Raw genomic sequence first — 14405 nt, forward strand, 5'->3', positions numbered from 1 at the left:
CAGGAAATGACATAGATGGATAAAGGGCAACTCTACTTTTGATTCTAAAAAGAAAAATCATTTGCTCTAAAGCGCTTCCCCAAAACTAGCCTATTTATCAGGCTCACCTGCGATGCTTAAGAATAGAGAATCTTAGACCTTATATCACATCTTCTGAAGCCAAAAACAAACAAACAAAAAAACCACTATTTTCAAACCATATGATTCTCATCACTTAAAAAGTTAGAGAAACACTGCTCCAAAGAATCAAATTTGCTTTGATTAAAAAAAAAAAAAAATGGCTGGGCGCAGTGGCTCATGCCTGCAATCCCAACACTTTGGGAGGCCACGGGAGGAGGACTGCTTGAGCCCAAGAGTTCAAGACCAGCCTGAACAATGTAGCGAGACCCCATCTCTGAAAGAAAAAAAAAAGTTTCTTCTATCCTCCCCAACTCCATCCTCTTCACAGAATTGAGACTCCCTCTTTAATACTGCTGGGTTCTAAACTTTTGTGTATCCAGTCTCCCTTGCATGACAGTAAACATGTTTACATGTTTAAGACAGGGATTTGGCATTTTGCACAACACCCAGCATAATGCCTTTTAAGAATAAGCATGTAATAAGTCCTTATTGAATGAGGACAGCATAGGAAGAAAGCATTCCTAATGATGATCTTTCCATTATACACAAGATTCTCTGTGGAAATCAATCTTACTGCTTAAAGCCATGCATGACAAGACAGCTGTTAATGACTTAAAGGTACTACACGTCACACTCAGCAAAGTAAGACCCAATAGTTGTATTATATCAATGTACTTGTACTCTGTAAGAGAGTAAATTAATAATTACTCATTTATTCAGTTAAGAACCTACCATGCACCACTATTGTAAATGCTGGGTATTTAACAAGACAAACGACTGTCTGTCCCCTTAGGATTTACCTTCTAATGGGAAAGACAGACACTATGTACATAAACAGATATATAATTACAGGTCAATGTATGAGATCTGGTGAAAAATAAATCAGGATGGCACTATATAAAAACCACAGGAGGAGGAAAGGAATACTATATTTTCGATAGAGTGGTCAGAGAAGTCTTCTCTGATGGAACAACATTTGGAAAAACACTTGAGCACAGATCTAAATGAAATAGTAAGCAAGTGAGCCATGTGATAATGTAGAGAAAGATAACTCAAGATAGAAAGAGAAAGTGCAAAGGTGCTAATATTAGCATAGCTAAAAGACCAAAAAGACTGACTGTTATGAGCAAAGGAAGAATGGTAGAAGATGGAGTCACAGAGATTTAGGCAGAGGCAAGATGACTGCCAGGGTAACAAGTATGAGTTTTATTCTAAGAGTGATGGGAAGCCACAGGTGAGTGACACAATCAAGTTTATATACTTTTTCAAAAGCAGGACACTCTATTGCTAAGACTACACTATAGGAAATAAAGAGTAGGGACCTGTGAGGAAGCTATACAATAATCTAAAAAGCAAGGATGAAATAGGGTAGGTAGAATGGTAAGAAGTTGTCATACTTTTAAAAAGAGAAAAAAACAACTTGTTGATAGAATGGATGTGAGATGTGACAAAGATTTCACCAAAGTTCTGGCCTAAGCAACTGCAGGAATAGTGTCTCACTACCCCTTACTAAAGTGGGAACACTGAGAAAACAACAGACTTGTTTTTGTTCTGTGTGAGGGCAGAAGGGAAAGAGGGAATCAGGCATTCCATTTTCAATGTTAAATTTCAGATGCCTATTCAACATTCAAGGAAACATGTTGACAGTAAATTTATAAATCTGGTGCCCTGAAAGAAATCAATGCTGAAAAAAACACTTGAAATTTCATCAGCATATATATGATATCTAAGCCATAAAACTGAAAGAGATCGCCTAGAGAATACAGGTTAAAAGAAAAGATAAAAAAAAAAGATCAAGTCTTGGAAACTTCAAGAATTAGAGGTCAGGTACAGAAGTAACCAAAATAAACTGAGAGGTGAACAATGAGTAGAAAGAGAACCAAGAGGCTGGTGTTCCAAATGCCAAATGAAGAAAGGCTTTCAAAAATGAGTGGTCAACAGTATCAAATGCTATTGAGAGGTCAAGTATGGTACGAGAGACCAAAGGATGTAGCAATCCTTAAATCAGTTTTGACCTTACAAGGAGTGATTTTAGTGGGATGGTAAGGATGAAGGCCAGACTAGAGTGGCTTCAAGAAAGAAACAAAGGTAAAAAAGAAGCAATGATACCACACGAACTCTTGCAGAATATTTTACAGTATCAGGGAGGAGATAAATGAAGCAGTAGACAGTAGGAATGTGGGATCAAAAACATTTTTTAAACATGAAATCTTACTGTAGGTATTCTAAAAGGGAATGATCCAGAAGAAAGTAGAAAACTGATGATGTCAGAGAAACAACAATTTACGAAGACAAAGTCTTTGAGACTGTGAAAGGAGATGGAATCCACACACAAGGAAGGGGTGACTGGCCATAAGGGCAAAGACAGTGCATCCACTGTATAAGAAAAAGGTGAGCACATGGACAAAAATGAAGGTAGGTTAATTTTTTGGTGGAAATACAAATTCTCTTCCCTCTAATCATTATTTCATAGGGGAAAAAAGAAACAATGTCTGTTTAAGACTGGGAACAATTTAAAAAGTACTCACACGCTTCACCATTGAGATATCCAAGTAGATCTTTTCGATCAGGTCTTCTAACCACAGGAATATTTTCAGTCTAAAACCAAAATTTTAAATGAGATATGAAATGAATAACAATGATACACAACTTAATAAATATTAACATGTAATGTCTGAATTTTATTCCAACATATCTTGAAAAAACGTATTTTAAATCACATTTGTAAAAAATGACTAGGCTAAAAGAACCTAATAAAAATCCTGAAAGTTTATTAAACATGTTAGTTACTTTTAATAATTTTCTTACAACTTGATATTAACATGTAATGTCTGAATTTTATTCCAATATATCTTGATACAATATATTTTAAATCACATTTGAACAAAATGACTAGGCTAAAAGAACCTAATAAAAATCCTGAAAATGTATTAAACATGTTACTTTTAATAATTTTCTTGGCTGGGCGCGGTGGCTGACACCTAGAATCCCAGCACTTTGGGAGGCTGAGGCGGGTGGATCACCTGAGGTCAGGAGTTAAAGACCAGCCTGGCCAACATGGCAACACCCCGTCTCTACTAAAAAGACAAAAATTAGCTGGGTGTGGTGGAGCATGCTTGTAATCCCAGCTGCTCAGGAAGCTGAGGCAGGAGAATCACTGGAACCCAGGAGGCAGAGGCAGGCGTTTCAGTGAGCCGAGACTGCACCACTGCACTCCGGCCTGGGCAACATAGAGAGATTCCGTCTCTAAATAAATAAATAAATAAATTTCTTTTTGAAATTCCAGGAAGATATACAGAAAATAATCATTAGAAATAAAGCAATGACCAGGCACAGTGGCCCACACCTGTAATCCCAGCACTGCGGGAGGCCAAGGCGGGCGCATCACTTGAGGTCATGAGTTCAAGACCAGCCTGGCCAACATGGTCAAACTCCATCTCTACTAAAAACACAAAAATTAGGCAGGGCGCAGTGGCTCACACCTGTAATCCCAGCACTTTGGGAGGTCGAGACGGGTGGATCATGAGGTCGGGAGTTCAAGACCAGCCTGAGCAAGATGGTAAAACCCCATCTCTACTAAAACTACAAAAATTAGCTAGGCGCGGTGACAGGCGCCTGCAGTCCCTGCTACTCGGGAGGCTGAGGCAGGAGAATCGCTTGAACCTGGGCGGCAGAGGTTGCAGTAAGCCGAGATCACGCCACTGTACTCCAGCCTGGGTGACAGAGTGAGACACTGTCTCAAAAAAAAAAAAAAAAAAAAAAAAAATTAGCCTGGCGTGATGGCAGAAGCCTATAATCCCAGCTACTCGGGAGACTGAGGCGAGACCCAGTCTGAAACACAAACAAACAGTGCAAGAAAAATTGGTAGCTAACAGATTTCAGTTTAAATCCTTTGTCACTTTATATGTGTAACAATGAAGTAACAACAAGAACCTTTAGTATCTTTGGCCAATGACCTTATATTGAATACTTATTATAATTTACTGCACCAAACATTCTGCACTGACTCCTCAATGATTTAGATAAACTGTATTTAATCACTTAAAAATTAACCTTTTATTTTAAAAAGGTCAAGCTAAATTTTAGTTTCTCCTTATGAGTTTAAAAATTTGAGTGCAGAGTTTTTTTGTGCTTGTATTCTTTTAAACCAGCCTAGGCCAGGCATGGTGGTTCATGCCTGTAATCCTAACACTCTGGGAGGCCAAAGTGGGTGGATTGCTGGAGCCCAGGAGTTCGAGACCAGCCTGAGCAACACGGAAAAACTCCAACTCTACAAAAATATAAAAGTTAGCCAGCCATGGTGGCAAGTGCCTGCAGTCCCAGCTATACTCCCAGCTACTCAGGAGGCTGAAGGAGGAAGACAACTTGAGCCCGGGAGGGTAAGGCTGTGGCAAGCCAAGATCCTGCCACTGCACTCCAGCCTGGGTGACAGAGCAAGACTCTGTCTCAAAAAAATATAAAAAATAAAAATAAACCAGTCTATATGGAATATCATAAACAAAAGATTTGAGTTAATTTTAAGTTACTGTTTCTAAGTCTAATAACTTACATCATCATTTGGTCACTACTGAGTTATGTACACATCACAATCCACTGAAAAAGATTACATCTACTCACACTAAAATAGGAACTAAGGATCAGGAATCTGTTTTCAGAGTGGTCTGCTCAGCCGGACGCAGTGGCTCACGCCTGTAATCCCAACACTTTGGGAGGTCGAGGCGGGCGGATCGCGAGGTCAGGAAATCAAGACCAATCTGGCTAACGTGGTGAAACCCCGTCTCTACTAAAAATACAAAAAATTAGCCAGGCATGGTGGCGTGTGCCTGTAATTCTAGCTACTTGGGAGGCTGAGGCAGGAGAATCCCTTGAACCCAGGAGGCTGAGGTTGCAGTGAGCCGAGATCACGCCACTGCACTCAAAAAAAAAAAAAAAAAAAAAATGAGTGGTCTGCGCACAGGAAAGAGCAAATAACACAAAGTAATTAGGAGACAACAATCTCAAATTCATAGAATTTTGGAATTTTAGAATCCTACTCTTTCAATCTGGCAAATACTTAAGAAAAATGAGAGTTAAATCTTATGCAACCAAGGGTCCCAAGGTCCACAGTAACAATTACAGCTATCAGTTATATGCACAACCATTTCCCAAAAACAGAATCTATAAATCTAAGCCAACTATCTGAATCTTTGTTACACTAAAATGAATATATCCAACAAAACACTGTAAGAACTACCTAATTTAGTTTTTAAAGATCTGAGTTAAAATAACCTTAAAGACGGAGCTGGTGCTATTTTTTTCCCCTTATTTCCCCAAGTAGTCCCACTTTAATTTTATTTTTTTAAATATGTAACATAAATATATATTTCTTACTCAGGAAAGCAGAAGCCTTATGGTTTAATACAAAGCCCACTAAGTGACGGGATACTTTCTCAATTGCTATAAACACACACACACACACAATTTTTTTTTTTCCCTGAGACAGAGTCTTTGCTCTATCACCCAGGATAGATGCATTGGTGCGATCATGGCTTACTGCAGCCTCAACCTCCTGGGCCCAAGTGATCCTCCCACCTCAGCCCCTTGAGTAGCCAGCTGGGAGTATAGGTGCACACTACCACGCCTGGCTAATTTTTTTTATTTTTTGTTTTAACAAAGTTTCCCTATGTTGCCCAGGTTGGTCTTGAACTCCTGAGCTCAAGTGATCCTCCCACTTGAGCTCAGCCTCCCAAAGTGCTGGGACTACAGGCATGCACCACCACACCTGGCTTTTAGTTGCTTTAGACAACAAGTTATTGTTTGAAAGACACGTAAGCCAGAAACCTTAACTATTTCTAGTTGGGAGGGAGGTTAGAGTTATAGAAGTTAAGTTTCACACAGCTTAATGTGATCCAGCAACTGTGTTAGGTAACTCAAAAAGCAGCTCCAGTGATGACAGACACAGTGATATTTTAAAAAATTGTTTTAAGAACTATAAGAAAAGTTTAAGAAGATTGTTTAAAGAACTATAAGAAATGGGAAAAAGTAGTTATTTATAAATACATTTCATACTTAATTTTAAGTATATACTTGTAAGCAAAAGCAACAAATATTAAAAGCAGACATTTAATTATTTCAATTATATCTTCAAAAAATTTTATGTTCAACTCTACCAAAAATAATCTGAAGGAAAAGCTCATTTAAAAAAAGTAAATATCTTTTAGGCCATTTTATGTGGGCATTATAGTACTTTTCCATGTCATACAGCTATCCTATCCAAATAACTGAATCTTATTTACTTATCAATTATAATATACTGCTATAATTTAGGTCTTAATGATACTTCCCTACAGATGAAGAATCTCATCATCATAGTTTATGAAATCAGTTCTTTTCAAGTTGTTTCCAAATATTTCCTCTGAGTAATAAATTTTCAAACACTGAGAAAGCAAGCAAAACTAAAAACAAATGAACTTCTCCAGAGTACTAAAACAGCTGCACAAAACTGATTAAGAAACAATTTTTTTAAATGTCTGCTAATCTTAATCTTACAACCAAAAAAAGTATTCTTGAGATTAAACTAGAGTTCTGAAGTAACAGGGTCCTTCCACAGGCTTACAAGTTTTTCTAAACATCTCTATAAATACTTTTAGCGTTTTGGGTTTTCTTTTTCTTGAGATGGCATCTCACTATATTGCCCAGGCTGGTCTTGATCTCCTAGGCTCAAGCAACCCTACCGCCTTAGAGTCCCAAGTAGCTGGGATTACCAGCGTGCACTAAGAAGCCTGGCTCTATAAATCCCTTTAAAACTTCCTTTGTTATAAACATTACCCACACTTTACATGAAAAAATATCACAGATTAAAAAGTCTGTGTAAGTCACACAGTCACCTAATTTTGACTCTCCTGGAGACACTCATACAAACCTTTCATTCTTTTGATTTGAAACCCATGAGGGAAGCTATCCATTCCAAATGATACCTACTACCATGAAGCCAAAAAAAAAAAATGTGTTAATACAAAAATTAGCCCGGCATGGTGGGCCATGCCTATAGTCCCAGTTTCTCAGGAGACTGAGGTGGGAGGCTGGCTTGAGCCCGAGAAGTAGAGGGTACAGTAAGCCGAGATCACACCACTGCACTCCAGCTTAGGCAACAGAGCCAGATCCTATCTCAAAAAAAAAAAAAAAAAGTTTTAAAATGAATTATTGGCCAGGCGCAGTGATTCATGCCAGTAATCCCAGCACTTCGGGAAGCTGAGGCAGGGGATCCACTGAGGGTAGGAGTTCAAGACCAGCCTAGGCAACACAGCAAGACCCCCTCATCTTTAACAACAACAAAAAAAATTAGCCAGATACGGTGGCACAGGCCTGCAGTCCTGGCTACTTGAAGGCAGAGGTGGGAAGATCACTTGAGCCTAGGAGTTCGAGGCTGCAATGAGCTATGATCACACCACTGCACCCTAGCCCAGGCAACAAGGCCAGACCCTGTCTCTTAAATAAATAAAAATAAAACTGATAAATAGATAGATAAGTAAAATGAATTCTACTTACAGCTGCACGTCGGACATAAACAGGATGAGAAAGGTGCACATTATTAAGTAGAAATAAAATGGAATCCAATGTGTAGTACTCTCTGGGTTGGCCTTCCTTTCCAGTCCTGAAATAATTAAAGCAATATTTTTTTTACTGACAATTCTAATTCAACTCTTCAGGCTGGATTCATTTATATACACAACTTTGCTAACAACAATGAGTTTAACATAGCTAACAAAAAAAAAAGTATAAAATCTAATAATGAATAGACTGTCATGATCACAAAAGAAACACAAAGGAAGGCAATGACAAAAAGCAAGAAGTAGGGAAAATACAAAAAATTCATACTCTAAGGTACTACAAACTTTTTAGAATTAGGCCCAAATTAGGCTCTGGGCTTTATCAATAGAGAAATCTAACCAGATCCATATCGAAGAGGATCCATAAGAGAAAACAATTACACTGCTTAGAAGAACCACAATTATCACTGGTGCTAAATGTAAAAGAAATTTATCCTATGGCTCTTGATAAATAAGATACTGCTGAACAACATCCTTCACATTCTTACAGTAAACACAACACTGAATTTCAGGGGTATGACTGTTATGGCATCCCTCAAATTAGACCAATAATGTAAAACCAAAATGCTATTCTACCTGTGATAAAACAATGTAGTCTACTAACGGTGCAAGATCTCTAATGCAGGTACTAATATTACCTCATTCCAATCCTACCCTTCCTACTACACTTTCCCCTTCTATATCTTTGAATCCGTCTGAATATGGTCCACTATATTCAGCCCCAAACCTACTTTTCTACCTTCTAGTCCCATTTTTCCTCTAAACCAATGTATTTCAAACCACACACCACTATCAATTATTGTACTATGAAACCCAATAAATAGTTAACAACCATATTTTTTCTATTTTCAGAATAGAAAAGAACAGAAAAATAAAATGCACTGCATACAATAAGAAGAGTAAGTATTGTTTAGTGTTTTATATGTGTATATATTTCCATGTGCATGTGCACATATAGAAAATAAAAACAATTTCTTGGTGTGATAAACTGTTGAAAAAGTTTAAAATCTACTGTGATAAGCACTCCTTTTTCACTGGCTTCACCGGATTGCTGTCAACACATTTACTTTCCAGTTCTTTATGCCTTTAAGCATACGGTTCACTCATCTTGGAAGACTTAACCCATCATTTAGCCCAGAGAATTCCTACCTATTCTTTAAAGCTTATTTGTTTGTTCATTCATTCATTCATTCAAGAAAACTTCGTTGGATGTGAACTTGACAAAGACAATTCTATGGAACCTTCTCCTAAATAACCCCAACTAGAAGTGACTGCTGTCTTCAAAAGCTATTGTAGAAAGCATTTCACATCAACTTACAGAAAGCATTTCACATCAACTTATCTGTTTAATCTCCTCTATTCAGACTAAGTTAACCTCCTTTGAGGTAGAAACCAGAGTCTTAGGAATTTTTTTAATCCTCAGATTGAACCACTTCACATCCTAGGTACTCCTCAGCCATTGTCTAAAAAAAAAAAAAATTCACTAAAAATCCAACCACATGTAATTCTACCTATGCAAATTATTCGAAAGGGTAAAACACCAGAAACTCAGAATGTCATTTGATCAACATTTTATAAAGCTAATTAAATCGTAAGACAAAAAAATTTTAAAACCAACCAATAGGCAGGGCGCCGTGGCTCACGCCTGTAATCCAAGCACTTTGGGAAGCGGAGGCGGGCAGATCATTTGAGGTCAGGAGTTCGAGACCAGCCTGACCAACACGGTGAAACCACATCTCTACTAAACTACATAAATTAGCCGGCCATGGTGGCGGGGGCCTGCAACCTCAGCTACTCAGGAGGCTGAGGCAAGAGAATCACTTGAACCCAGGAGGCAAAGATTGCAGTGAGCCAAGATCGCGCCACTGCACTCCAGCCTGGGCGACAGAGCAAGACTCCCTCTCAAAAATAAATAAATAAATACCAACCAACAAACTAAATTTCCCTAGTTTTTCATCGACTCTTCATAAAGCTTCCATTCAAAGAAACAAAATGAGTAGGGAAGTTGTAGCTCAAGGTTCTAATTCTAGAAGCGACGCACCAATGACAGTGACATCATTAAAAAGGCCCCTAATGACTGTTAGAGCCGTCTCTAGAAGTTTTCCTGAATGACTTAAACTGATAAAACTTCACATGGACCAACATTCCCAAACATTTCCCTTTAAAATACACTTCCGAAAATCACACGCACCATCTATTTCTTAGATCTGTAAAGCTCACTCATTTCACCAACTCCTGAAGACCTCTCTAACACAGACTTTGATGACTCTTCCAAATTCACCAAATTTCTTTCCGGTCCTAACTTCAGGGTTGATTCCCTTTTCTCTTCTACAGGAATACCCCCACCCCAACAATGAAAGGAGATGAAATAAACCAGGAGTTGCAAAGACCAGCGGAGATAATTACATAGCAGCCTGGAAAAGAGAAAAAAAAAAATAAAGAACAAAAAGAGGCGTCTACGGCACCAGACGGTGTGCTCCTTTGTGCACCTATGTTCAGGTATCCCTTGCGCACCAGTCCCACACTTCGCTGGTACACATACCTACTTATAAAAATTAACTGTAAAAGTCAGAAACTCCCACGGTACCTTTCCTTCGGGCTTCTCAAAAATTTTAAGGGATGAACTGCTCTAGAGCTCCGCCCCTTCTTTCCTTACCCTATAAGTGCAACTTCTGCTCTAGAGAGAAACTTTCTTTTCCCCGAACACCCGTTTTATCCCATCCCCAGGGGAAACGGGGGGAGGGGTTAAGAAAGAGGTCGCCTGGGGGCGCCCAACTCTGCCCTGCCACCCCTGGGCCACAGCCATGCCGGACTTACCCCCAAACAACATAGTTGGTCTTCACATTCTTGGGCCAGGAGAACTCCCCGAAGATCACTTCGTCTCCCTTCACCACAATCTCCTTCTTCTGGATGTTGTACTGTCGCAGGACGCTAAGCACGTCCGCCATCTTCCACCCCCTCGCCTCCGCCGGCTCGGGGCGCCGCCGCTGCCGCCGCGCCTGCCTCCTTCTTCTCTTGTCGCCTCGCCCTCTTCCTCCTCCTCCTTCGCCGCCGCGACGAACCAACAGCAGCAGCACTAACAGCCGTCCTCGCCTACGACAGCAGCAGCGGCAGTAGCCACCCAGGCCGCCGAGGACCCCGCGCTGTAAGGCAAGGCCCCGCCGCCGGCTGCCCGCGGAGAACGCCTGACTGCGCCCCTCCAGCGAGGCACATCCGCCGCCAGGGGGAGCCGCGACCGCCTGGAAAAGTGCCCCTCCCAGACTTCAGCTGGGCACGGAGCCCACTCACTGGCTGAAACGCTGAGCGCTGGGGCACCGCGCCCACGTACGGCGCACGTACGGGGAACTTTGCCGGGCGCGCGCGCGCGGAGCACGTACCCAGTACCCCGCGGCGCGCACCAAGCGGCGTCAGGTGCGCGCGTACCTGAGCAGTGGGTCAGCACTTCCATCCCCAGCACGTGCACTGAGTATTTAACGAACTGTCTCGGGTGCGACCAGAGGCTCCCCCGGGTCCCTGCTTTGGCCGGGATGGAATTCGGCAAGGATTTGCGGAACACTAGAATTACCTTCCTATTTAGATCGGACCCAGGCCTAGCCAAAGACCTCTAGGACTTAGTGATCCGGAGAAGCCCTTTTGAAAGAGTGGGGCTCTTGGGGTTGGGGTTGGGGTTTTTTGTTTGCTTTTGATGTGGAAAAGAACGAGTTTTGGTTTTCTGTTGGTTTTGAGTGGAAAAGACCGAGTCCAGAAAAAAAAAAAAACAGTTCTGGGCACTGCTCGTCAAGTTACATAGCTTCTCACAGCATCAATTGGTTAATGAAGAAAATGGGGTTAATACGAAGATAAGGTAAACGCGCCTAGCAAGTCAATAAAATATCCTAAATGTTGGATCCTCCCTCTTCATTCTTTGGATGATGACTTTTTCCATCGCGGTCCCTTCTCCCCGCCAATCCCGAAGGGCTATATTCAAAAGGCTGTGTTCCAAGATGTAAATGGGAAAGTTGCCCTAACAGAAACCCCAAACGGTCTAATTTAGAACACTTCCAGACTACCCAATTTTTTAAATGGTACTCAGAAGTCTCAGTGGTGTCCTTGACATGCGTTTTGAGACGGTTAAGATAAGTTCAATATACTATGGCCAACCAAACACATCCTATGGGATTGTTTTTTTTCTTTTACCATGTCAGAAGGAAAAAAGAGGCAACTTTGTGTTTGACATAACCAAATTCCTTGACCTGTTTTGAAAAAAGTCAATCTTTTCACAACACAGAGGACTACAGATACAGAAGTGTGTGGTTCATTTCCTATATGATCTGTAGCCATTCTGCAACTGTTAGTTTGTGAAATTTTTTTCTGTTCCACCAATGTTTTCACCCCGTAGTATTCTCCTGAATCTCACCCCAAGCACACACATTATAAAGAAATGGCTATTATTACCTATCCCCACATTCTCTCTTCATACCTGTGTCAGAGCACTCAGTACCATATTACTTCCCTTTATAGTTTATTTGCCTGCATCCACAAAACTGAAACACCATAGATCTGTGTCCTCATATCCTACTGTCTAACAGATTATTTGGTACATATTAGTAATAAATGGATGAATTCAATAAATTGATGGAAGCTCCTAGTAAATATCGAGTTAATACATGGATAGAGGCTTCTAATAAATGTTGAAGTAATGAATGGAAAGATAAGCTCAAGGAAGCCAAGATTTCATGATTAGGAGGCTCGACTATAGTCCCTTCAAACGATACTTAATTTTATTTCATACTCAAATAATGATTAAAGTCTCTCTTTTCGGAGAAATTATGTTTTTTAGGTTAATGAATTTTAAAAAGTGGTAAGATAAGTCATTAGTAAGTTGTTGCTTTTAACAGTTAAAACATTGAAATTTGTAGATCATTTTTTTCCTGACCAGCCTGGGCAACATACCTAGACCCTGTGTCTACAGAAGCAATTGTAGATCATTCTTGTTTTTATCTAAGTACCCTTATAATTGCCCTACCAATACTGGTTCATTGGAGGATGTCAAAATACAATAAAAGGCAAGATTAGTGGTAGAGCTGAAAAATTAGAAAATTAATTAGAAAAAAAAACAGAAAAATAGTCTGGTTTCTTTGTCTTGGGCAAAAGCAGTCCACATCTCCAGATATTAGCTCCTGAAGAATTCCTAAAAAATCTTTAGTTTTATGTCTTCTGTTAGAATAAATGCCCAGCAATCAGAAGAAAGTGGTATGTCTTTTTAGTTGGAAACGATGGATCCAACATCATTACCTTGGAGTTTAAACCACTACCTCAATTGCTAACAGTACCCGATAAGGTTCTTTCCACCAATGCCCAAGGACAGTTTTATTCTGGTTCCTCTTCCAAAGGACCAAATTGCCAGGTTTTAGATCAATCAAAGTCTGCTTAGGTAAGTATTTTGGAAATGCACTTGAACCTACTAGGGATAATTCGGCAGGTAGCATAAGTCTCATGAAGCATTTATTTACATTACTCTGTAATGGTAGAACGTAGGATTGGAAGTAAAATTTTCAAATACATGGGTGGGGGGAGGCTGTTAATTCAAGAAGAGATAATCTGTGGGTCCCAGAAGGGGTTGATTTATTGTCATCAATCAATCATGACTAATGGCAATTTGAAGGGCCATGAAATTTGTTTTTCGAAACTGTTGATAATTTTAGTTTTAGGACTCTGTTAGTTCTCTTTACTTTTCCTAAAGTTTGGGGGAAATCAGTGTGTGGAGTTATAGCTCCCTAGCAAGGAAAAGCCTCAGTCCATCCAGAGAGTAAGCAAACAACAACCCAGACATAGTCATAGTTTATTCCAGGGAATTATTATGGGTTGGGTACTTAATTATGGGTTAATTATTTACTTGATGTCTTTGATATATATAGGTTTATTCAGATTGTCCATTTCTTCTTGTGTGAGTTTTGGCAGATTGTGTCTTTCAAGGGGTTCCATTTTATCTAGGTTATGAAATTAGTGGGATATAGTTGTTCACAGCATTTGTTATTATCCTTTTAATGTTCATGTCATCTGTAGAAATGTCCCCTCTTTTATTTCTGATTTTAGTAATTTGTGTCTTCTCTCTTCTTAGCGTGGCTAAGAGGTTCATTGATTTCATTGATCTTTTCAAAGAACCAGCTTTTGGTGTGATTACTGATTTTTTTACTTTCAGTTTTACCAGTTTATGCTTAACTTTTATTATTTCTCTTCTTTTGCTTACTTTAGATTTAATTTGCTCTTCTTTTTCTAGTTTCCTGAGGTAGAAGTTTAGATTATTGATTTTTAGGTCTTTCTTCTTTTCTAATATATACATTCAATGCTACAAATTTCCCTCTAAACACTACTTCGCTTCCTCCCATACACTTTGGTAAGTTATGTTTTTATTTTCTTGCAGCTCAAAATATTTTAAAATTTATCTTGAGATTTCTTCTTTGACTCGTGTTATTTAGAAATGTATTGTTTAAACTCGACATATTTTAGAATTTTCTCACTATCTTCCTATTATTGATTTCTAGTTTAATTTCATTGTGGTCTGAGAGTAGATATTGTATGCTTTATATAATTTTAAATCTACAAAAGTGTCTTCTATGGCCCAAAATGTGGTCTGTCATGGCGAATGTTCCTTGCATGTTTAGGAAGAATGTTTATTCTGTTGTTGTTGAATAGTCTATAGATGTCAACTATATC

General features: G+C 39.4%; 2 protein-coding genes across 2 annotated transcripts in view; one reads left to right on the top strand and one right to left on the bottom strand.

The window, feature by feature from the left end:
* The window catches only part of CDC73 (cell division cycle 73), a 129955-nt gene extending 118831 nt beyond the window's left edge, over positions 1–11124 (bottom strand). The window contains exons 1-3 of the mRNA XM_001167188.7: positions 10527–11124; positions 7648–7753; positions 2649–2718 (exon numbers count right to left, since the gene is read on the bottom strand). Coding sequence (XP_001167188.1) covers positions 2649–2718; positions 7648–7753; positions 10527–10657 — 307 coding nt within the window. The 5' untranslated portion in view covers positions 10658–11124. The remainder of the gene's footprint in view (positions 1–2648; positions 2719–7647; positions 7754–10526) is intronic.
* Positions 11089–14405, top strand: part of GLRX2 (glutaredoxin 2) — a 39300-nt gene continuing 35983 nt past the window's right edge. Inside the window, exon 1 of the mRNA XM_063794311.1 lies at positions 11089–11553. The gene's annotated coding sequence lies outside the window, so the exon portion shown is untranslated. The remainder of the gene's footprint in view (positions 11554–14405) is intronic.

The sequence above is a fragment of the Pan troglodytes genome, chromosome 1, assembly GCF_028858775.2.
Source record: "Pan troglodytes isolate AG18354 chromosome 1, NHGRI_mPanTro3-v2.0_pri, whole genome shotgun sequence".
In the NCBI taxonomy this organism is placed as follows: domain Eukaryota; kingdom Metazoa; phylum Chordata; class Mammalia; order Primates; family Hominidae; genus Pan; species Pan troglodytes.